We start from the raw sequence: 25668 nt of genomic DNA, 5'->3' as shown, positions 1-25668 counted from the left end.
GGGGGGTAGGAGGGTAGGAGGAAGGTTTAAAAGGGATAATCAGCATTTCTCGAGCTCTTTCCTCAGAAGAGCCAGGCCGGTACCAAAACTGGACCTACATGACATTTAACCCCCATGACCAGAGGGCAGCGTCCCTCGTAAGGGCTGTGCTTTCACTCCCAGGAGGCCCTTCCTGTCATCACTGCACCGGACACTTTGTGGGGGATCCACTCTTCCTCGTCCTGGGAAACCTGCGGGCTCCCCTGCAGGCACCCGACACCTAAATACAGGTGGAGGCCCCTCCGCCCGGCTCTGGCCACGCTGCCCAGTGTAGACGGGGAGCGGCATCAGACGTGGCCAGATGGCTACACACCTGCGCTCCTGTCTGACTCCAGCACGGAGGGCTCGGCTGGAACCCACCTGTCCTGGGCGTGGCCCTGACCAGACTCTCCCAGCTTCTGGAAAGTTCCTCTGGCCCCTGCTTCCCAGCCCGTGGACACCCTGGCTTCTGCCTGTTTCCTAGCCTGGCTCTGGTGCTGCCACCGGTCCTGTGAGCTCTCGAAATACTTCCGGTAAATGAACAGATCAACCCGGTGTCACTTAAGTCAGTGCCAAGGCCACTGCTCGCAGCTGAGGCTGCAGACGCCGAGATGCGGACGGGCTGAAGGACACACGCACTGTTGGTGCCCACGGAGGGGCTCGGGTCCACTCGTGTCACACACAGAGTCCCCACTCCCGCCTACCGCTTCCCAAAATGTGCACGTTCGAGAACTTCCTGACAAAAGTCAGACATGTGAATGCATGACCATCCGTTGAAATCCAAGCGCAAAAAAACCAGAAGGTAAGCCATTGTCTCAGACGCTCCCTTGGCTGAAGGCACAGTCCGGGAGAGCTGCTCCAGTTAGAGAAATTATAGCCAAGGTCACTCAGCCTTGGCGGGCTTCATGTGACCTCTGAGGTTTTAGAAGACTGCAGGTCTGGGAGATGGACCCTCATGTTGCTTGAACGGCACTGCATTTGTCCTGACATACTTTGCCTGTTGGCAGCTAAGAACCGGCAGAGAAATGCAGTGTTCCCTTCCCAACGAAATGTTAATTCTGTTTCATGTGTTTTTGCCTGGACTTTAAGGCCAATTCCTAAATGCAGAGCCTAACTTTCTTTGGTAAAATTTTAAACCAAAATGAAACTTTATTCTGAATCAATCATCAGAGGACTGAATTTCAATATTAGTTCTCCACAATATTCAAAATTAGAAACACCTCAGGCAATTGATTCCCTATTCCAAATTAGACAGAACACTGCCCGCCCTGATCTATTACTTGTTCCATATTTTAAGGGGATCATTGAGTCCCATCTACCAAAAATACGTTCCCCAGATATTAAACATCTATGATATATGCAATGACTTCCTTCCTTCTTTTAGCAGTGGGTGCTGCCTGATCCCACGGACACTGGCAGGTCTGGGTCTGCACACAGAGGGGCCTCCTACCTCCTGTAATCGGCCTGTTCCTAAAAAGCTGAGTGCTAAAAAATGAGTTTTGTAAACCAAGCACCAGTTTCTCATTAGCCGATATTATAAGTTCATTTTTTACCTTTATTATCAAGTTTTCTTCAACAGCTCGGTGTTTTGGTCTGTGAATGATTACACATTAAAAGGAACCCTTTGATCAACGAGGTAACAAAGAAAAGCATTTTGTAACGAACAGAAAATAGCACCACTTAATAAAGTCCTACTTCCGATTTCTAAAAATCTTGGGGTTAATTCTGAGAGACAGCAGCCCTCTTCCCCGGCACGGGGCCCCTGAGAAGGGCAGGGATCAAGTCACCCATGGGCTGGTGACCTGGCACCTGCCAGAGTCACAGAGAGCAGGTGTCTCTCCTCCTGGACCCAGACCGCAATCTTATGGTGTTCCTGGACCTCAAAACATGCTACATTCGAAGGAAAATACAGAACTATTTGGAGGATGACCGCTCATAAATTTTCCCTGAACCGCCGGGAAGGGAGGCCTCGTGTGCCCACCACGTGCGTGTCACGTCCTGGGGACAGAGCTCTGCGCAGGAGCCCCTCTCCCCACAACGTAGGTGATGAGACAGACACGCAGGGCTGAGCGAGGGAGCACGCCTTGACGAGGCCACGGCTCCAAGCCCACAGCCTAACCACACTTATACAAAATGTCTCCATTTTACTGTGATTATTACACAAATCACGGAGTGTCTCTGAGCCCAAGTTCCTCAAACAGAAGAAACGGAAGCAGCAGTGCCGCTTACCACTAACTCGCCGGCACTATTAGATGAACCGGCGCTAAGCAAGGGCCCAGCTCAGAGCCTGGCAGCTAAAACGCAGTTGAGGGGGGAGGGATAAATCAGGAGCTTGGGGATAACAAGCTTGGGGGTCTTTATGTAAGAAAGATAACCTACAAGGACCTACTGTATAGCACAGAGAACTCTACTCAATATGCTATGACAACCTTTATGAGAAAAGAATCTTAAAAAAAAGAGCGGGTATGTGTATATGTATAACTGAATCACTTTGCTGTACACCTGAAACTAACACAACATTGTATATCAACTATACTCCAATAAAATTTTTTAAAAATCAGTTGATAAATATCACTATTATTAAGTTTACCATCTGGTCCTCACCCTAGTACCTCTTCCTCTTTAGAGAGTGGTATCTAAGAAGCAAAATGAAACTGGAGAAATGTTTTCTAAAAAAAGATAATCAGATTTCAGTTTGGAGAACTCAGAACGAACGTACCAGCCATGGTTTGGGCTTGACCATAAACGTGTGTGTTAACACAAAGTGTGGGAAATCAAACTGAGGACTCAATTCCAATGACAAAAGAATATTTAATATGCTTGCTTGGTTTTATTGAAACTTTTTTAAAAAGGCACACAGTGGCCCGGGCGGAGCAGCCCCTCAGACAAAGTGAGAACCGGGGGGACACTGGGCATGGCTGGGGCTGGGGCTCTGTATGGGCCTGCTCTGACCCGGCGGTCCCCCAGGGTGTCTGGAAGTGAATCAGGGCACGTCGGGCTGTGGCACTGCTCCTCGGGGGGCTGGGGATTCCTGGCATCAGTGGGAAAGGACCAGGGATGCGACGAGCCCTGGAGTGAGTGGACTGCCATGCCCATTTCAGGACTGTCCCCTGAGAAACTGACTGAATGCATTTTCCTATGAAAACAAGAAATCCAGGCACAAGGGGCTACAGCGTAAGGCACCCTGACAAGATGGTTTGTATGGGAGGGGGCAGGGCACATTTCTATTTTGGTACCAAAAGCATTTAAACTTTAGGAATAAGGAAGTTCCGAATAAGGAGATGTGTTAGGTTCTCCAGAGAAACAGAACCAACAGGACGGATATAGACTCATTACATACGAGGAAATTTATTCTAGAAGTGGCTCACGTGGTTATGGCGGCTGAGAAGTCCTAGGATCCACCGTCTGCAGGCTGGAGACCCAGGGGAGCTGGTGGTGTCATTCAGTCCAGGGTGGAGGCCTGAGGACCAGGAGAGCTGAAGTCTGAGGCGGGAGAAGGTGGACGCCCAGCTCAAGGGGAGAGGGGAACTCATCCTTCTTTCACCTTTTTGTTCTTTCCAGGCCCTCAGTAGTTTGGGTGAGGCCCCGCCCCACAGTGGGAAGGGCAGTCTTTACTCGGTTCACCAGCTCAAATGCTCATCTCTCCTGGGACACCCTCCCAGACACACCCAGAAATGACGCTTTACCAGCCATCTGGCATCCCTCACCAGGTGTCGATACATAAAACTAATTATCACAGGAGATGTCCTTAAGTTCTTCCTAAATAGTTTTATTTCTATGGCGACTTCTAGGTTAAAATGGAACCAGGCTCAGGGCTTCCCTGGCGGCACAGTGGTTAAGAATCCGCCTGCCAATGCAGGGGACACGGGTTCAAGCCCTGGTCTGGGAAGATCCCACATGCCACGGAGCAACTGGGCCCGTGAGCCGCAACTGCTGAGCCCACGAGCCACAACTACTGAAGCCCGCACGCCTAGAGCCCCTGCTCCGCAACAAGCGAAGCCTGTGCAATGAGAAGCCCGCGCACCGCAATGAAGAGTAGCCCCCGCTCGCCGCAACTAGAGAAAAGCCCACACGCAGCAACAAAGACCCAACACAGCCAAAAATAAAATAAATAAATTTTTTAAAAAATAAATAAAATGGAACCAGTCGCAGAATCCCAAATGGCGCCTCCCTAAGTCTCCAACCAAAAAATAAATAAATAGAAGATGAAAATTATAACATCACAAACAAGCACCAGCCACAAACATTCGATTGCAAAAATCTGGAAGGTATTTTCCTGTAACCACAAGACTAAAGGAGATGGATTGAGAAACAAATTTTGGCCTCCACATGTGCCACCCTCTGAAGCAACGCAGTTGCCCTGGGCAGGACGAGACCGTAAGAAGCCCCCGCCCGTGAGCTGCCTGGCTGGCCCTGGCTCAGCAACGTCAGGACACTCTTAGGACCTTCTCCCGAGCAGCACGTCTTTTTCTATGTCAGTTTGAGGCTGCAACTCCAACAATAAGCTGGGTAACTTGAAAAAGAGAAGACAAAGCAGTGGGCCAGTCTATTCCAGGAGACGTCCACATACAAATTATGGGGGAGGGGTGCAAAGAACAAGACAGCCATGCACAGACTGCAAATGCAAATGCACCTAAACCCGCTGAAATCAGTAAAGACAGGAAGCTGGGAAGTAAATGATGTCACGGACACCGCCATGGGAAACCCATTCTCATGATGCGGAGGAAGAGAACGGAGGACTTGATCATTTTCTCTCCCCGGAAAATAAGATCAAGATGGTTACTTTTCAATAATGCATATTCCTGAGTAGAAACAAAAAGAGATGAATGATTTCACAATTCCTTATGAATTAATGCATCTTCGCAATAGCTGACGGGGCCTGAAGGGTTTTCTTTCCTATGTATTCTTTGTTGTTTCATCTAAGATTTTAAGTCTTATTAAGAAGAGGAGGGGCTTCCCTGGCGGTCCAGTAGTTAAGACTCTGCGCTTCCACTGCTGAGGGAATGGGCTCGATCCCTGGTCGGGGAACTAAGGTCCCGCATGCTGTGCGGTGCAGGAGAAAAAAAAAAGAAGTGAAACTGAGAGAAAACATAGAGTTCTTTCACGTCAGGTCCCACGTATGTAAGCGTTTCTGTGTGGGACGTGGCACTGAATCTTGGGTGTAAAGGCAGAGTGATGACCCTGGCGGCTCTGGGGCTGGGATTCTGGCACAGTGACGTACCTTCCCAGCACCCATCCCAGGAGCAGAAGACTCCGTTCACTCTGTGTGGCCCTCTTTCACCCACACAGCACGCAGTGAATCGCAATCCCACAAAGGAAATATTAATGCCAGAAAGACCAGCAGTGCAAACCAGGGTGGTGCTGGGACGCCAGGGCAACGTGAGTTTTTGACGTGCCAAGAGGGTTTCATACAGAAGAAAATGATTTGTGCTTCATTTTCATTTTCTTAAATTATCATCCAATCTATTAGAGGTTTAAATTTTAAAACCTAGTTTTCTTAAGCGTTTAACTTAATATCTTATTTATTATATTTATAAATCTAGCAGATTTTAACAATCACACGCAAAGTGGCCTTCAGTTTATGTTGAATCTACTCATGATGAACAGATTAAAATCCCTTAGGCAATGATTTAATATAATTTAAATTGTCTTAAAATTGTCAAGATTCATTTCAAATTAAGATATTACACTTTCTTGCAAAACTACAAAACCAAAATGCTCCCAAGTTCTTAATTCTCACAAATCTAAAAAACTAAACCGTATAAGTATGGTGACTCTCAAGCCCTCCTAAAAATGAAAACGCTGCTCACAAACTTAGTGAAAATTTCTTATCTTTCTCAATTAAAAAGTCATGAGTCTAAGGCCAGTTCACACCTCAAATTAGAATCAGATATTTTAATATATCAAAGTCCTTAAAACATTTACAAGAACCTTAAATACCACTTATCCTCAGATTATTCCTAAATTTATGAAAATCTATTAATAGTGTGGGTTGGATGCACTTATCTCTAAATTTAATTCTAAGCACTAAAGAAACACTTCCTGATCTGAAGGAAGTTGGGGTCTCATTCTGGGGGAGCCAGGCCACATGCAGACGTGCAGGTGAGCCCTTTTCACCACCGCGATGATGGCAGGGTCCTCAAGCCTACGCCCTGGAGGGCTCTGTAAGTCTGAGGTCCAGGGCATCACTGTTCCTGACTCTCTTGCCCTGTTTGCAGGCAGCTTACTTGCTCCTTACCTTCGTTGACCTTTGCTGTATTTAGTCTTCCTGAGGTGTGTTGCTGTCTCCCCACACTGCCAAGAACAGCTTGGAGGGATTTTATGCTCACACGTAACCCTTCGTGACCCCCTCAACTTGACCATGTGCTTGAATGCTGCTTCCCTCTGAGCTACTTTTCTGGTCTTTGTGGTCACAACGCACGCGGATCCAGCTCGACTCTCCTGCCTTCTCCTGATTCCACCATCAAAGTCATGGGCACGAGGAACCCACAGGCAGCTTTCCCAGAGAATCTGGGGAAGTGCACAGCCTTCCAGAAAAGTCAACGAGTGAGGACCAGGTAGCGAAAAACTGAACTCTGATCCAGGACAAACACAAGGACTAAGACAGAAATAAAACGCAGAAATTTCAGCACAGATGAGTAATCTAGACCGTGTGACCCAGAGAGAAGACAGGACTTAGAAACGGGGCATTTTTCTCACCACTTTGCAAGGAGACAAGAAAACCCAGGGTGCCTGGTGCCTCCTGGTCTGGAAACACTTTTAGTAAATCATCTCTTCTCTTTACGGAACGCAGGTGTACTCATTCTCAGCTAATCCTGTGTGTTGTCTTTAAAAAGTAGGAAATCTGTCTGCCTGTGGAGGGAGACCAGGACCAGGAGCCCTGACTGCGCAGCAATGGTGGGAACAGGTCAGCCAGGTAGCAAGTGTCTCCAGGAAGCTCCCTGAGCCTGCCCTTGGCTGCTCGAGACCATCACAAGAGCAGCTCCTGTGCATTACGGGCACTTAGAAGGGACTTACAGATCCAAACTGACAAAACAATCATAAATATCACAAACTTTAAATTTAATTCCATTTAAAAATGCCGTCATTTCATTAATTATTTTGTAATTGACATGTACAGACTTTTTCCACGTATAGACTTAGGTTCTTTTTTCCTTGGAAGAGCTAAACCATAGCTCTCAAAGTAACACGGCCCAATTAAGACAGGCAGATTTCAATCTCATCCTCACATTCTTTAGTAAATAAAATTTTTGAAAGAGAAAACAAGATAATAAAAAGCAAAACCAAATCTGGAAAAAGCATTGACTCTAATACAAAGGACAAAGTGTCAATTTTAAATTAAAAGCTAGAACAATCAGTAAGCAAAACTTTGGGTCCAAAAGATAAAGATATGAAGGATATAACAAGCAATTTAAAAATGAAAAGAAAACAACTCAAATACTCAAGAGCATATGAGATAATGCATATTCTCCCTAATAGTCAAAGACACGCAAATCAAAATAATGGGATACTATTTCTTGATCATGAATTTAACAAGATAATGAAGGTATTAATAATCGAAGCTGAGGGTCGAAGAAGATGGCGGAAGAGTAAGACGCGGAGATCACCTTCCTTCCCACAGATACATTAGAAATACATCTACGCGTGGAACGACTCCTACAGAACACCCACTGAATGCTGGCAGAAGACGTCAGACCTCGCAAAAGGCAAGAAACTCCCCACGTACCGGGGTAGAGCAAAAGAAAAAAGAAACAACAGAGACAAAAGAATAGGGACGGGCCCTGCACCAGTGGGAGGGAGCTGTGAAGGAGGAAAGGTGTCCACACACTAGGAGGCCCTTCGCGGGCGGAGACTGCGGGTGGCAGAGGGGGGAGCTTCGGAGCCACGGAGGAGAGCGCAGCCACAGGGGTGCGGAGGGCAAAGCGGAGAGATTCCCGCACGGAGGGTTGGCGCCGAGCAGCACTCACCAGCCCGAGAGGCTTGTCTGCTCCCCCGCCGGGGCGGGCGGGGCTGGGAGCTGAGGCTCGGGCTGCGGTCGGATCACAGGGAGAGGACTGGGGTTGGCGGCGTGAACACAGCCTGAAGGGGTTAGCGCACCACAGCTAGCCGGGAGGGAGTCGGGAAAAGGTCTGCAGCTGCCGAACAGGCGAGAGACTTTTTCTTGCCTCTCTGTTTCCTGGTGCACGAGGAGAGGGGATTCAGAGCACCGCCTAAACGAGCTCCAGAGACGGGCGCGAGCCGCGGCCATCAGCGCGGACCCCAGAGACGGGCATGAGACGCTAAGGCTGCTGCCGCCACCACCAAGAAACCTGTGTGCGAGCACAGGTCACTCTCCACACCGCCCCTCCTGGGAGCCGGTGCAGCCCGCCACAGCCAGGGTCCCGTGATCCGGGGACAACTTCCCCGGGAGAACGCACGGTGCGCCTCGGGCTGGTGCAACGTCACGACGCCTCTGACGCTGCAGGCTCGCCCCGCCTCCTCCATACCGCTCCCTCCCCCCGCCCTGAGTGAGCCAGAGCCCCCGAAGCAGCTGCTCCTTTAACCCCATCCTGTCTGGGCGGGGAACAGACGCCCTCAGGTGACCTACACGCAGAGGCGGGGCCAAATCCAAAGCTGAACCCCGGGAGCTGTGCGAACAAAGAAGAGAAAGGGAAATGTCTCCCAGCAGCCTCAGAAGCAGCGGATTAAAGCTCCACAAACAACTTCATGTACCTGCATCTGTGGAGTACCTAAATAGACAACAAATCATCCCAAATTGAGGAGGTGGACTTTGGGAGCAGGATATATTAATTTTTCCCCTTTTCCTTTTTTTGTGAGTGTATACGTATATGTTTCTGGGTGAGATTTTGTCTGTATAGCTTTGCTTTATAATAGCTTTATTTTACTTCACTATATTTTACCCTCTTTCTTTCTATTTTTTCTCCCTTTTACTCTGAGCCATGTGGATGAAAGGCTCTTGGTGCTCCAGCCAGGCATCAGGGCTGTGCCTCTGAGGTGGGAGAGCCAACTTCAGAACACTGGTCCACAAGAGACCTCCCAGCTCCACGTAATACCAAAAGGCAAAAATCTCTCAGAGATCACCATCTCAACATCAAGACCCAGCTTCACTCAACGACCAGCAAGCTACAGTGCTGGACACCCTATGCCAAACAACTAGCAAGACAGGAACACAGCCCCATCCATTAGCAGAGAGGCTGCCTAAAATCATAATAAGGCCACGGACACCCCAAAATACACCACCAGACATGGACGTGCCCACCAGAAAGACAAGATCCAGCCTCATCCACCAGAACTCAGGCACTAGTTCCCTCCACCAGGAAGCCTACACAACCCACTGAACCAACCTTAGCCACTGGGGACAGATACCAAAAACAACGGGAACTACGAACCTGCAGCCTCTGAAAAGGAGACCCCAAACACAGTAAGATAAGCAAAATGAGAAGACAAAAAAACACACAGCAGGTGAAGGAGCAGGGTCAAAACACACCAGACCTAACAAATGAAGAGGAAATAGGTAGTCTACCTGAAAAAGAATTCAGAATAATGATAGTAAGGATGATCCAAAATCTTGGAAATAGAATAGACAAAATGCAAGAAACATTTAACAAGGACCTAGAAGAACTAAAGAGGAACCAAGCAATGATGAAAAACACAATAAATGAAATTAAAAATACTCTAGATGGGATCAATAGCAGAATAACTGAGGCACAAGAACAGATAAGTGACCTGGAAGATAAAATGGTGGAAATAACTACTGCAGAGCAGGATAAAGAAAAAAGAATGAAAAGAACTGAGGACAGAGTCAGAGACCTCTGGGAAAACATTAAACGCACCAACATTCGAATTAGAGGGGTCCCAGAAGAAGAAGAGAAAAAGAAAGGGACTGAGAAAATATTTGAAGAGATTATAGTTGAAAACTTCCCTAATATGGGAAAGGAAATAGTTAATCAAGTCCTGGAAGCACAGAGAGTCCCATACAGGATAAATCCAAGGGGAAACACGCCAAGACACATATTAATCAAACTGTCAAAAATTAAATATAAAGAAAACATATTAAAAGCAGCAAGGGTAAAACAACAAATAACACACAAGGGAATCCCCATAAGGTTAACAGCTGATCTTTCAGCAGAAACTCTGCAAGCCAGAAGGAAGTGGCAGGATATACTTAAAGTGATGAAGGAGAAAAACCTACAACCAAGGTTACTCTACCCAGCAAGGATCTCATTCAGATTTGATGGAGAAATTAAAACCTTTACAGACAAGCAAAAGCTGAGAGAGTTCAGTACCACCAAACCAGCTTTACAACAAATGCTAAAGGAACTTCTCTAGGCAAGAAACACAAGAGAAGGAAAACACCTACAATAACAAACCCAAAACATTTAACAAAATGGGAATAGGAACATACATATCGATAATTACCTTAAATGTAAATGGATTAAATGATCCCACCAAAAGACACAGACTGGCTGAATAGATACAAAAACAAGACCCATATATATGCTGTCTACAAGAGACCCACTTCAGACCTAGAGACACATACAGACTGAAAGTGAGGGGATGGAAAAAGATATTCCATGCAAATGGAAATCAAAAGAAAGCTGGAGTAGCAATTCTCATATCAGACAAAATAGACTTTAAAATAAAGACTATTACAAGAGACAAAGAAGGACACTATATAATGATCAAGGGATCGATCCAAGAGGAAGGTATGACAATTGTAAATATTTATGCACCCAACATAGGAGCACCTCAATACATAAGGCAAATACTAACAGCCATAAAAGGGGAAATCAACAGCAACACAATCATAGTAGGGGACTTTAACACCCCACTTTCACCAATGGACAGATCATCCAAAATGAAAATAAATAAGGAAACACAAGCTTTAAATGATACATTAAACAAGATGGACTTAATTGATATTTATAGGACATTCCACCCAAAAACAACAGAATACACATTTTTCTCAAGTGCTCATGGAACATTCTCCAGGATAGATCATATCTTGGGTCACAAATCAAGCCTTGGTAAATTTAAGAAAATTGAAATCGTATCAAGTATCTTTTCCGACCACAACGCTATGAGACTAGATATCAATTACAGGAAAAGATCTGTAAAAAATACAAACACATGGAGGCTACACAATACATTACTTAATAACGAAGTGATCACTGAAGAAATCAAAGGGGAAATCAAAAAATACCTAGAAACAAATGACAATGGAGACACAACGACCCAAAACCTATGGGACGCAGCAAAAGCAGTGCTAAGAGGGAAGTTTATAGCAATACAAGCCTACCTCAAGAAACAGGAAACATCTCGAATAAACAACCTAACCTTGCACCTGAAGCAATTAGAGAAAGAAGAACAACAAAACCCCAAAGCTAGCAGAAGGAAAGAAATCATAAAGATCAGATCAGAAATAAATGAAAAAGAAATGAAGGAAACAATAGCAAAAGTCAATGAAACTAAAAGCTGGTTCTTTGAGAAGATAAACAAAATTGATAAACCATTAGCCAGACTCATCAAGAGAAAAAGGGAGAAGACTCAAATCAATAGAATTAGAAATGAAAAAGGAGAAGTAACCACTGACACTGCAGAAATACAAACGATCATGAGAGATTACTATAAGCAACTCTATGCCAATAAAATGGACAACCTGGAAGAAATGGACAAATTCTTAGAAAAGCACAATGTTCTGAGATTGAACCAGGAAGAAATAGAAAATATAAACAGACCAATCACAGGAACTGAAATTGAAACTGAGGTTAAAAATCTTCCAACAAACAAAAGCCCAGGACCAGATGCCTTCACAGGCAAATTCTATCAAACATTTAGAGAAGAACTAACACCTATCCTTCTCAAACTCTTCCGAAATATTGCAGAGGGAGGAACACTCCCAAACTCATTCTACGAGGCCACAATCACCCTGATACCAAAACCAGACAAAGATGTCACAAAGAAAGAAAACTACAAGCCAATATCACTGATGAACATAGATGCAAAAATCCTCAACAAAATACTAGCAAACAGAATCCAACAGCACATTAAAAGGATCATACACCATGATCAAGTGGGGTTTATCCCAGGAATGCAAGGATTCTTCAATATACGCAAATCAATCAACGTGATACACCATATTAACAAATTGAAGGAGAAAAACCATATGATCATTTCAATAGATGCAGAGAAAGCTTTCGACAAAATTCAACACCCATTTATGATAAAAGTCCTGCAGAAAGTAGGCATAGAGGGAACTTTCTTCAACATAATAAAGGCCATATATGACAAACCCACAGCCAACATTGTCCTCAAAGGTGAAAAACTGAAACCATTTCCACTAAGATCAGGAACAAGACAAGGTTGCCCACTCTCTCCACTATTATTCAACATAGTTTTGGAAGTGTTAGCCACAGCAATCAGAGAAGAAAAAGAAATAAAAGGAATCCAAATCGGAAAAGAAGAAGTAAAGCTGTCACTGTTTGCAGATGACATGATACTATACATAGAGAATCCTAAAGATGCTACCAGAAAACTCCTAGAGCTAATCAATGAATTTGGTAAAGTAGCAGGATACAAAATTAATGCACAGAAATCTCTTGCATTTCTATACACTAATGACGAAAAATCTGAAAGTGAAATTAAGAAAACACTCCCGTTTACCATTGCAACAAAAAGAATAAAATATCTAGGAATAAACCTACCTAAGGGGACAAAAGACCTGTATGCAGAAAATTATAAGACACTGATGAAAGAAATTAAAGATGATACAAATAGATGGAGAGATATACCATGTTCTTGGATTGGAAGAATCAACATTGTGAAAATGACTCTACTACCTAAAGCAATCTACAGATTCAATACAATCCCTATCAAACTACCACTGGCATTTTTCACAGAACTAGAACAAAAAATTTCACAATTTGTATGGAAACACAAAAGACCCCGAATAGCCAAAGCAATCTTGAGAACGAAAAATGGAGCTGGAGGAATCAGGCTCCCTGACTTCAGACTTTATTACAAAGCTACAGTAATCAAGACAGTTTGGTACTGGCACAAAAACAGAAAGATAGATCAGTGGAACAGGATAGAAAGCCCAGAGATAAACCCACACACATATGGTCACCTTATCTTTGATAAAGGAGGCAAGCATATACAGTGGAGAAAAGACAGCCTCTTCAATAAGTGGTGCTGGGAAAATTGGACAGATACATGTAAAAGTATGAAATTAGAACACTCCCTGACACCATACACAAAAATAAACTCAAAATGGATTAAAGACCTAAGTGTAAGGCCAGACACTATCAAACTCTTAGAGGAAAACATAGGAAGAACACTCTATGACATAAATCACAGCAAGATTCTTTTTGACCCAACTCCTAGAGAAATGGAAATAAAAAAACAAATAAACAAATGGGACCTAATGAAACTTAAAAGCTTTTGCACAGCAAAGGAAACCATAAACAAGACCAAAAGACAACTCTCAGAATGGGAGAAAATATTTGCAAATGAAGCAACTGACAAAAGATTAATCTCCAAGATTTACAAGCAGCTCATGCAGCTCAATAACAAAAAAACGAACAACCCAATCCAAAAATGGGCAGAAGACCTAAATAGACATTTCTCCAAAGAAGATATACAGATTGCCAACAGACACATGAAAGAATGCTCAACATCATTAATCATTAGAGAAATGCAAATCAAAACTACAATGAGATATCATCTCACACCGGTCAGAATGGCCATCATCAAAAAATCTAGAAACAATAAATGCTGGAGAGGGTGTGGAGGAAAGGGAACACTCTTGCACTGTTGGTGGGAATGTAAATTGATACAGCCACTATGGAGAACAGTATGGAGGTTCCTTAAAAAACTACAAATAGAACTACCATACGACCCAGCAATCCCACTACTGGGCATATACCCTGAGAAAACCATAGGTCAAAAAGAGTCATGTACCACAATGTTCATTGCAGCACTATTTACAATAGCCAGGACATGGAAGCAACCTAAATGTCCATCGACAGATGAATGGATAAAGAAGATGTGGCACATATATACAATGGAATATTACTCAGCCATAAAAAGAAATGAAATGGAGGTATTTGTAATGAGGTGTATGGAGTTAGAGTCTGTCATACAGAGTGAAGTAAGTCAGAAAGAGAAAAACAAATACAGTATGCTAACACATATATATGGAATCTAAGGAAAAGAAAAAAAAAGGCCATGAAGAACCTAGTGGCAAGATGGGAATAAAGACACAGACCTACTAGAGAATGGACTTGAGGATATGGGGAGGGAGAGGGGTGAGATGTGACAGGGTGAGAGAGTGGCATGGACATACATACACTACCAAATGTAAAATAGCTAGCTAGTGGGAAGCAGCCACATAGCACAGGGAGATCAGCTCGGTGCTCTGTGACCACCTAGAGGGGTGGGATGGGGAGGGTGGGAGGGAGGGAGATGCAAGAGGGAAGAGATATGGGAACATATGTATATGTATAACTGATTCACTTTGTTATAAAGCAGAAACTAACACACCATTGTAAAGCAATTATACTTCAATAAAGATGTTTAAAAAAAAATAATAATCGAAGCTGGTAAGGAAACAAAAAACTCTTTGAGAAATATTTGTCTATATTTATCAGAATCCTTTCAAAGTTTCGCTATTTTACTCAGCACTACTACTCCTAATAATCTTGAGAAGATAAATCTAGATACAGAAACCCCTGTATACTAAAATATGTACATCAGAATATTACTTACAACACCAAAAACAACTTAAATGCCCACTATAAGAAGATAGTCAAGTATCACTTTCTTAAAGCGAAATAATTTTTCAAAATTCCATTTCTTTACTTTCCCCTCTCTTTTCCCGGGTACTGCCAGGCTGCAGGGGAAAGACAGCCGTCCCAGCATCGGGCCCACGTCCCATAACTACTCCTGGTTCTTCCCCCGCCAGGTACTAAACCACACCGTGCTCTGGACTCCACCTATATCTTGTCTCTTTGCATAAACTATTTGAGGTCTCCCATGTTTCTCCTCTGTGTTCTAGGGTAACATTAGTGACATGGTTAAATGCAACCCAGTAACGCTGGAAAGACCAAAGCAGAATTTTCCATAATAAACCCCACATGATACAGAAATGGAAAACTGAAAATAAATACCTACTAAATACCCTAAATATCCACTGTCAGTAAGAAAGGGCTTTTATATTATCTATCATTAATGCCGTCATTTCATTATTTTATCATTGACATCAGATGAAATTGGTGATTGTGATATTAATGTAAGATAATTTTTTAAAAGTATTTGTTTATTTATTTATTTATGGCTGTGTTGGGTCTTTGTTTCTGTGCGAGGGCTTTCTCTAGTTGCGGCAAGCGGGGGCCACTCTTCATCGTGGTTTGCGGGCGTCTCACTATCGCGGCCTCTCTTGTTGCGGAGCACAGGCTCCAGACGCGCAGGCTCAGTAGTTGTGGCTCACGGGCCTAGTTGCTCCGCAGCATGTGGGACCTTCCCAGACCAGGGCTCGAACCCGTGTCCCCTGCATTGGCAGGCAGATTCTCAACCACTGCGCCACCAGGGAAGCCCAATGTAAGATAAATTTGATGGCATAAGCAAAGGTATATTTGTGACTCTTTGTTATACCTGCCAACAAATTTCGTGCACTTTTTCCTCGTGTGGAGTGGCTTTCCCCCGTGGCTCACCTACAAGTTCCCTGACCTTCCTTCCTGCACTTCTCATGGGTCAGCAGCCCTACCCCCGACCACACTCGCACCCAGGGCACCTGTCCCTCTACATCACGCTCCTCTGTCTTCTTTTGATCTCTGGTTTCAATACCATGCATCTTTTTTTTGCCAGAAATCACAGCCTTGCTTGGCTATCACCTCAGCCAGGATAGATTAACTATGAACTTATTCCCACCTCAACAGTGAAGTATCTAAACGGATATATCTTAAGACAAATACACCAATGCCCTCCGCATGCCCAATAAGCCCAAAGCTGACAACCGCCCTCCAGAGCCACACTGGACCAGGCCCGCGTGGCACAGCTGCGCTTCCCGGCAGGACCGTACAGCATCCTGACAGCCTCTCGGGTCCCAGCCGCCCTGCGGAGGCCCTGCTCCCGCGAGCTGGTAGGATTCCCCTTCATTTTCAGAGCCCGTCTCTTAGCCGCATGCATTGCTAATAATAATTCCGTTAGTACCAGTATAATCTTCTTCCAAAAGACTCACAAGTCTTACTTTGACAATTGAGCAACGTCAACGATGAAAAACACTACTTTTGAACCATATCTCGCAACTTAGTCTGAGGGGCTCAAATCTTTAATTTTTGAAAGGGGATAATATCTCTATTAAAATTTATTTAAAAAGAAAAAACTAGTCATGGGATCTGTCTCCTGCTTTCCCCAGAGTTATGCTATGTCCCCGGAACCAAGTCAGCACCACGCCAGCCACTTTGAATCAGCTCCCGAATAAGCCCCGGGAGCTCCACGTCACCCTCCTGGCTGCGAGATGCAGGAGCTAATGCCCACTTCGCCGATTCTCAGGGACGCAGCTGATTCTCATGAGGTCTGGAATGTCGAGCGCCCCAGCAGGCGTGCAGGGCTGGCAGTTCCTCTCTCCACGGTCCAGCAAGAACAACCTTGGGCAGGGCTGGGCACCACCTGCCATCAGGGAGCGGCCAGCGCTGACCACACAACCAGGAAGAAGGGGCTTGGAGGATTATGGCTTAGAACTACACGCATGTATTCAAATCCAGGGAAGTCACCTGAAATTCATGAGATGAAAAATAATAACAAAGAAAATGAGGACGGGGATGGAAGGGGAGGGCAGCCATTTTAGCTGTAGCATTAAATCTGCAAGATTCAGAGGAATTAGAGCCATGTACCTATCCCACTAATCTGTCACGTGTAACTTTTCCCTGTGGTAGTACACCTATGGTATTACTTGCTTTGTCTCTTGTGGAGAGGGGAACATTTATAAGGTGCCTACCACAAAGCCAGCCCTTGCATGTTTTTACCCTCCTGCCCCTACTAGGAGGTAAGTATCATCACCCAAGATGCAGACACCTCAGCCGTGGAAGGTGAACCTTCCAGGTCCCTCTCTGTTGGTCAGGAAACGGACCAAGCCACCCTCTATGCCTAAACATGCATTTTAAATGTTAATAGGCCTGGATTAGAACTCAGAGCGGTCTTTTTCTACAAGTAGAAATTTCAAATTATTGTTTGATGGACCATTTAGTATATGTTTTAAAACCAAAGCTTGAGTCCAGTATTTCGTTCTGTGGACACCATTTTAAACATCAGTGTGAGGTGCACCAGAGATTCAATGAAACAGAAGAATACTCCATACTGAAAAGGAAGCACGAGGTTTCTAAGGTTCACCCTGATCTCGGGAAAATGTTAGTGATCGGACAGCATGTATCTTAAATCAGATAAATACGGTACTAAGAGACAAAGCCCGTTAAACACTCCTTGAGTCCATTACTGAAGAAGTGCTGCTACTTCACAGAGACCTTTCTGATCATCGTGCTCAGACAAAACATAGGGCTTTGGAACAATGAGGCTGTTAGAAATTTCTATTACAAAGACATTTAGCACTGCATTATTTTATCATCATTCCTCCAATTTCATAGCAGTTCTACAAAAACAAGTGTGGTAGAGAGTATGAACGTTTGGAAACCTTCCTTCAGGTTCTGTGTGGCCTCGTGGTTTCCTGAGATGCTGAACGAGAACGTCGGCTTCTCCAGCTGCCGGCTCTTGGGTGGCATCTCGTCAGGAGCCGGCATCCCTGAGAAGCACCTGGTCCTTCTTCCTCCCGTTCTTTCTCATACACATAGGTCACACTTGCTTCTTTTATTCATGAAAATAATCTCGATGGCAATAGCGACCTACACAACGTTTTCTAATTGAAAATTTTCAAGTATTCAAAAAAGTTCCTCTGTTCAGTTATGCTAAAGGGTATTTTGAGGCCAACACTGAATTTTCAGTATTCCACCTGTCAATCACCACACCCAGCCCCCTGCCTCACACCTTACTTGCCTCCTAGCCTAGCTCTTATCTTCTGGCTCTGTCACTCATGACCACTCCTCAGTATTACTGGCTGTGCTACTGAAAGGCTTCAAAAAGGAATCCAACAATGTCAAAAACCACACTAAAAATTTAAAATAGGTAATTGCAACGCACACTATGAATTAAGAAAAGCTGGTACACTACAGTATATGTAGCACAACCTCATTTTGGGGATGAGTGAAGCATAATCAAGTGTACATCCCAGTATTGTTTATAAGAGGATAGAAAAATTTAAACCTAAGTACCCATCAGCAGAGGATGCAAAGGCTAAATTAGGGTCATTGATGGATGGGGTACAAAGAAGACTTCAGGTGACAGCGATGGAAGCTCTGTAGTCAAGGACATGACAAGCTTCATTTATTCATTTTTCCAACATTCAATAGAAATGGAAGGTAAACTACGTTGCCAGGCACCATAACACGCCCTGGACTGCAGCAATCCAGTGTCAAGGAAAGGAAGCAGGTACAGAAAACAGCATCGATGGTACAGCTCCACAAAGTACACACACACATTCGCATGCACAATCACACAGCAGTGGCACTCTCGGAATCAAAGCTTCAAACTTAAAGGGACAAAATGAAATCAATATTCCCAAATACTCAAGTTTCACTAATATTTAACATTGCTTACATATTTTACCAAAAAATCTCCCTCTGCATTTTAATACAAGATCATTCACTTTTCTGGGTTGATTTGCAGTTGATGTTACTTTCTCTTACTCCTTTCTCCTAATTAAGATTCTTTAAATTTTGTGGTCCTCCTTCTCCATCTAAATCCTTTTCACGAGAATTTCAAAATCATTTCCTTACTTGCCGTGTACTTGCTTTCTTCCTTCAATGATCCTGTCCATGGATATCTCATTATTTTTAAAATTTCAGTTAGAGCAAATGTCCATCGGCACCGAATGACAAACACTTTCACTGTAAAAGAAAACACCCTCGATTTCTCTTTCTCCCCAGTAAAGGTCTATTTCCTAAGTTCATCTCCCTGCACTCGATGAAAGCTGGCATGTAATCTTAAATATTACAAAATTTCACCAAAATACAGGCTGACAGATAGAAAAGCTATGATGTGAGACTCGTACGAAACAGAGACCATACCTGGGCAGTGGCCGGGCTGAAGGCCACGGCCATGACCGTGTCCACGTGTCCTGCCAGTCTGCAGCAGAAAGTGCCAGAGCTGGTTCTGTACACATACGCCTAGAAGACAGAACGCACAGGTGTTCCGTACTGCAGACTCAGATGATCCACAAGGAATTGTGCAAAGCTGAAGTATGTTCGCCAGCTGATCAAGCATCAGAGAAGCAGCTGGTCGACAAAATGCCACCTAAGCCATGGAAGTAACTTCATGAAATGTGCTTTTCTCTTTTCCCTTTTAAAAAGTTTATCATCTTCACGAATTTACTGCATACTTTCTATTTTCTATCATAAGCTTCCACAATACCCTGTGAACAGTTTTAAATATATGCTCATTAGGTGGATGGACCTAGAGTCTGTCATACAGAGTGAAGTAAGTCAGAAAGAGAAAAACAAATACCGTATGCTAACACATATATATGGAATCTAAAAAACAAAAAATGGTTCTGAAGAACCTAGGGGCAGGACAGGAATAAAGAGGCAGACGTAGAAAATGGACTTGAGGGGAAAGGGTAAGCTGGGACGAAGTGAGAGAGTGGCATGGACATATATACACTACCAGATGTAAATAGATAGCTAGTGGGAAGCAGCCACATAGCACAGGGAGATCAGCTCGGTGCTTTGTGTCCACCTAGAGGGGTGGGATAGCGAGGGTGGGAGGAGACGCAAGAGGGAGGGGATATGGGGATATATGTATACCTATAGCTGATTCACTTTGCGATACAGCAGAAACTAACACTGTAAAGCAATTATACTCCAATAAAGCTGTTTAAATATATATATATATGCTTATATTTGATGACTAATTTTAAGGAAAGAGTACAGATTTTGTATTTCAACCTTACCTGGAAGTCCCAAATTGAGTGAAAATGGTGTGTTTTTTTTTTGTCCTTTTCCATAAATTTGAGAGAGAAATGTCTATACTTTGCTTCCTACTAATCAGCTTGGAATTTGAGCAATGCAAATATTTAGAATTTTCTCCATAGCTGTTGATGAAATGAAAAATAAAAACATACATCCCTCTCTAATTGTATTACTATATTAAAAGAATATATATCTGGAGTCGCCATTGAATGCTTCATTTTAGGAACAAATGCGGGTATCAGGATACCATCTTGACGCCACATATGAGGTGGGAGAACTGCTCCAATTATTAAGCAACGAAATGTTCCAACAAGTATTTCTCAGCTCTACTGGGAATTAAGACAAGTGCCACATTGCAGGAGAAAGATCTTGAAGTGGATTCCTTTTCCCAAAATAATCTACTTTAATGTACCAATGAGTCCTTCAAATTTAGACTTTCCAAGTGATTCTGTCATTGGCTAAACAGTGGTTTTGAAATAAAGTCTACAAATAGATGTTTTATATATTTTGAACTAAAGTAGAGGAATAAAATATCTGCCTTTTCCCCTCTGGCCCAAACATGTGTTTATTTGAAACATATACGTTTACTTAGCCCTAAAAGTTCTCACACAGCTACTGGGGTGAGGTCTCAAGAGAACCTGAGAATGTGTGTTTCTAATGGGTTCCCAGAGGAGCCCCCACTTTGAGAACCACCGGGCCAGAGTAACCGTAACACTTTCACAGTATATCACCATCTGCAAAACACTTCACAACAGTTACGTAAATCACAACTGGCCGAGGTACGTGCACTTGAAATTATTAATATCCCACATTTTATTGAGGAAACCAGGGCCTGTAGGGAACAAGTTACTAGTACAGTCATCACGTGTCAGACTGATTCTCAACTGGTTTCTCTGACTCTGAACTTTCTGCTTCACAGGGCTGCCAGCGACAACGCCCTTCCTGAAGGACTCTAGGGCTTCTCTAGAGGCCCTCTGGTCCCACACATGCTTCGGAACCATCCTTGCCGTTTCTCACCGACTCAGTGAGGGATGCTCCCAGTAATTTTGGAGGGTTTCTCAGGATTCAGGACTCTCTTCTCGTCTGCTGTTTAGATTGAGTGGACAAGGGAAATTACAGTGACCACACCTCTTTTGCATACGCTATTTCCAAAGATAAGATATTTGGAACAACACCAAACACTCACTGAACCTAACTTTTATATCAATTTCCTCAAGCAGTCCTCTCTATAGTCCTACAAAGAAAACACAATTATTGTCCCGCTTCTACAGACAAGGAAGCCGGGGCACTCTTCCCAGACTCCGCAGCTATGGGAGCTGGGACCAGGCTCGACTCCAGGGCTGCCAACTTCAGCGTTTGAACGCCTCACCAAGGCACTGTGCTCGCTTTCCGGAGCCTTGGCCTCGTGCTGCGTGCTCCACATCGTGCATCGGCTTTGTTTTATCATTTGTCACCCTAATTGTACTGTGTGTGCACGTGTGTGTGCCAAACAGTTGATGCTCGATTGTTCAAATGGTACAGCCGCTTTGGAAACCTGTTTCGCAGCTTCCGATAAAATTAAACCTACACCAGCCTTCCGACCCAGCAATGTCATGCCTCTGTATACACCCAAGAGAAATGAAAATGGATGTCCACCCAGAGACTTGTACAAAACTGCTCATAGCAACTTCATTCAAAAAAGTTAAACATACAACTACTTTATGACCTATCTATAAATTGTATGTCAATAAAATTATACATTTTGGAGGAATATAGTGCAAATTACTACACACACACACACACACACACACACACACCCCCTCTAGATTCCAAGCTACAGAGGGCAGGGAAAAGCAGATTCACAATCACCACGGACTGAAAACCACCAGATCCGAACTGAAGTGAGGTCCGGCTCTGAGCAGCAGTGTCGAAGGGGAACGGCTCACTGTTTCCAAGCTTCCGGTGACGACCAGGTCTGCAGGCGACGCCCAGCAGCTGCTGCGTATTCGGGAAGCAGGAAAGAGGCCCATGTCAGAGACTGTGACGTGCGTTCAACTTGTGACGGGGGGAACAGTTCAAACCACAAAAGTGTTGAATTTACAACAGAAGGTGTGAGAAGAGGAAGAAGAGTCGAACAAGAAGTAGACAAGCGTGTAAAGAGAAGCCACCAGAGCAAAGGATTTCAAGACATAAGAAAAGGGCAGGGAAAGAGGCCCGGAGGTAACTGGGTTGGTGTTGTGACTTGTCAGGAAGCATCTCAGTGGATACATGACGGACGCAATTACAAAAGTAAGTTAAGTGCAAGCTTCTAGCTTCGGTTAGTATTTTTGGACCCAGGGAACTTGCCTGTGGCTAATGGAAAATGGGATGAGAAGGAGACAGAAAGTTCTCCGACACAGCAGCGTGCCGGGCAGGGCGAGAGTGGATGGGCCAGGCACCGCGCAGCCAGCCCGCGGGGACACGGCTGCACCTGCTTCCTGCCCTGAAAGACCTCGAACAAGCAAGAGCGCAGACGCACAGCCAACGGGGCTGATGGGCAAAGAGCAGCTCTGAAAACCAGAAGGCGGGGTTTGAGGTTCATCAGCTTCCATCGTATAATTATCTCCTGCTGAAAAGTCCTTCCCAAGACTCCTCGTTTTCACCTGGATCTAAATGGGAACTAACACTAGCTTGTTTCTGCATGGAACCTCAAAATGCACATCAGGTGACAGCATAATATCTATTGTGAAGGAAGCCTAGGTAAGAGTTATTTACGAAACAGGCCTTTGTGTTCTATATGAAAATGGTAGTAAATGAAACATATCTTTTCACCCAGAAGGCTCTTGAGTCAAATGAAAGCAGCAGTTTGCAGCTCCAAATATCAGAAATATTTTATTAGATACGCACTTGTCATGAGCTGTACTTCCACAGAGTGGCAACTATCAGTCCAAAAGGACAAATGTGCTTTATAGAAATGGTGGAAAAGTAAGAAAGAATTCTGCAGATGATTCAATTTCATTACAATCCATGGGAAAAACAAAACGTTTTAAGTAAAGGTAATAATAGTTACTTGATTCATGAAGCAACTTCTTCCTCATCAAAGAGAAATAAGTTTTAGCTAAAACATACTAAGAAACAAAAGAAACTTGAAATAAAACCTGTATAGAGTAAATGTTACTCTGAAACTAAATCAAGCCCTGAGAAAAGGGGTGAGAAAAAAAGAAAGCAATATTTTTTGCAGGCAAAAAATGAGGGTGTGGCGCAAACCAAACAGGTGCTGGAAAAACGCTTTACTGCTCAAAAGTATTTCCACAAAAATTGTAAAGGACTGAATGTACTACTGAAAAAGATCGATGGCTTGCAAACAGGACTAGACCAGTTCATTATGACTATTTTGCAATTCTGCTGATGTCCATGAAGATGAAGTGTCTTTCATTTTTTCATCTCATAGGGCTCTAACATGTGTTCTTCATTTTTCCTTTCCCCGAATTATCCCCATAGAAAAAAAGAGAAAAAGAATTGCAAACAGAAGTTAATTCTGTATTTCTGAAACTTCATAGTAGTGATATTGTCCACAGGGGAATCAACTATCATACTATGGTCACTTACTTTGCTTTTTAAAATATTTCCAGAAATGATATTTCTCAGAACTGTGCACATTTCTTCAGATCACTGAATTTTTATTTTAAAAAATAATTTTTATTAAAAAATATTTTTATTTTTTAAAAAATATTTAAAAAATAATTTTTATTAAAAAAATAATAATCTTTTCTCAGAAGACCAAAATGTTCAAGGTTTAATACAGAGCCTTATTTAAAATCACACTGAGACAGAAACACTGCCTACTTCCAGTAGGAAGCAAAGACTCCATTAGAAAACATTAGTGACATTGTTCTGGGCTCTCCTGTCAGGTTTGAGGCGGACACACAATCTCCTTCCCTCCTCAAGCTCCATCAACTTCTGGCAACAGGAACTATGACAAATAAAGTGACAGGTTCTGCAGGTCCCCCCCACTTCCTCTTGCGGAGTGTGTGCACAGCAGATCACTGGAATGGCACTGACCACTGGTCTAACCGCTAGTATCACATACCTAGGGGAGTAGCAGCCTTAATGGTCTGGATACAAATCCTTATCAACTTTAGTTCTAATAACAGCCTGGTCTTTTTCAGCATCTTTGGACTTATGATCAAATATACAACTAATTATCTGTAAGTATCCATTAGTTCATTCATCCATTTTGATTTCTTTGAAAATACAATCCTATAGTGAAACATTGGGGCCAAAGGGTCTGGCCAAAGAGTAGCTTCTATCAACCCATAGCTTTGCCGTTATCCCGATGAAGTCATCACGGTGTAATCACAGCTTTCTATACAGTCAGATTCAAGCCATATTTCTCAAATGCAACCGCGAACACGTATTACTTCCTTTTACCCTACAGTAGGCGCTACAGTGCGCTGCTGCAGATGAGAACACTACGGGGTCGGAGAATCAGCGGTTCCCAAACGTACAGAGCTGAACAAGACGCAGACGCAGGCTTCTCCTGACCCGAGCGGCTTCCCTTAGCGCCCGGCTACTGCCCTCCAGGAGGCCGCAAAGGGGGCTCACGCAACAGTGAAGTCAAGACAGTCCATGTCCCATACTGCTTCCAATGCCTGTGCTTGCCTTTTGATTTTGAAAAATTTCCAATATGTACAAAAGTGCAGAGAATTATACAAGTTCCATCTATACATAACCCAAATACAACATTATCAAGATTTTGCTCTACTTGCTTCAACTACCATCTCTTTTTTCTTTTTCTTTCTAGTTTTTGGGGGCAAAGAATTATGAAGTATTTTGAAGCAAATTGCAAAGATGATGGCCTACGTATTTTGTAAGTATCTCTAAAAATATGGACATTTTACACATAACCATACTTCCATTTTTACATCTAACTAAAATAATAATTCCCTGATATTTACTACCCAGTAAATATCAATAATTTCCCAATGTTCTCAAATGTCTTTTCACAATTATTTTGGGCCAATCAGAATCCAAACAAGATCTGTACATTGTTTTTATGTCTCTTTTATTTTGGAGCAATCTTCCTCTCCCTGCCTCTTTTTTTCATGCCATACACATGTTGAAGAAACTGGACCAGTGTCCTGAAGCATGTTCCATATTCAGGATCTGTCTGTCTGCTTCCTTGTGATGCCTTTCAACGTGTTCCATTATCCTGTGTATTTGCTGTAAAGTCAGAAATTACCTACAAAGACTCAGTTAGCTCAGGCTCACTTTTTTTCACAGGACTACTTCCTGGGGAAGACTAATGTGGTGTGTACCTTTACATGGCATTAGTAACACACCTAAAGTCTAAACTGTTCCACACTTAGTGATGTTAACGTTGGCCAGAAGGTCCAGGTTGTGACAGCAAGATGCTCCCTGGGAGAGTTTCCCATCAATCTTGTTTTTAATTGCAGTAACAACATTTAACATAAGATCACCCTCTTAACAAAGGTTCACATACACAATACAGTGCTGTTGACCTCAGACACTGTGTTTACAGAGAGCCCCAGACTTACTCATCCTGCATAACTAAAACTCTGTGCCTTTTGGCCAGTATCTCCCATTTCCCCCACCC

The 25668-nt window shown here is 43.5% G+C and overlaps 1 protein-coding gene across 5 annotated transcripts in view; it reads right to left on the bottom strand.

The window, feature by feature from the left end:
- Positions 1–16689: 16689 nt before the first annotated feature.
- Positions 16690–25668, bottom strand: part of WDR27 (WD repeat domain 27) — a 70611-nt gene continuing 61632 nt past the window's right edge. For 3 of the 5 annotated variants that reach the window (XM_057528132.1, XM_057528134.1, XM_057528133.1), the window contains 2 exons: positions 19194–19292; positions 16690–16790 (listed from right to left, as the gene is read on the bottom strand). In XM_057528132.1, the coding sequence (XP_057384115.1) occupies positions 16758–16790; positions 19194–19292 (132 nt within the window). In that variant the 3' untranslated portion in view covers positions 16690–16757. Of the gene's footprint in view, positions 16791–18931; positions 19014–19193; positions 19293–25668 lie in introns of those variants that run through there. The other 2 variants (XM_007186055.2, XM_007186056.3) reach the window with 2 other exon arrangements.

This window comes from Balaenoptera acutorostrata, chromosome 14, assembly GCF_949987535.1.
Source record: "Balaenoptera acutorostrata chromosome 14, mBalAcu1.1, whole genome shotgun sequence".
Classification (NCBI taxonomy): domain Eukaryota; kingdom Metazoa; phylum Chordata; class Mammalia; order Artiodactyla; family Balaenopteridae; genus Balaenoptera; species Balaenoptera acutorostrata.
The sequence above is the reverse complement of the archived record's forward strand: the minus strand, read 5'-3'. Positions and strand labels throughout refer to the sequence as shown.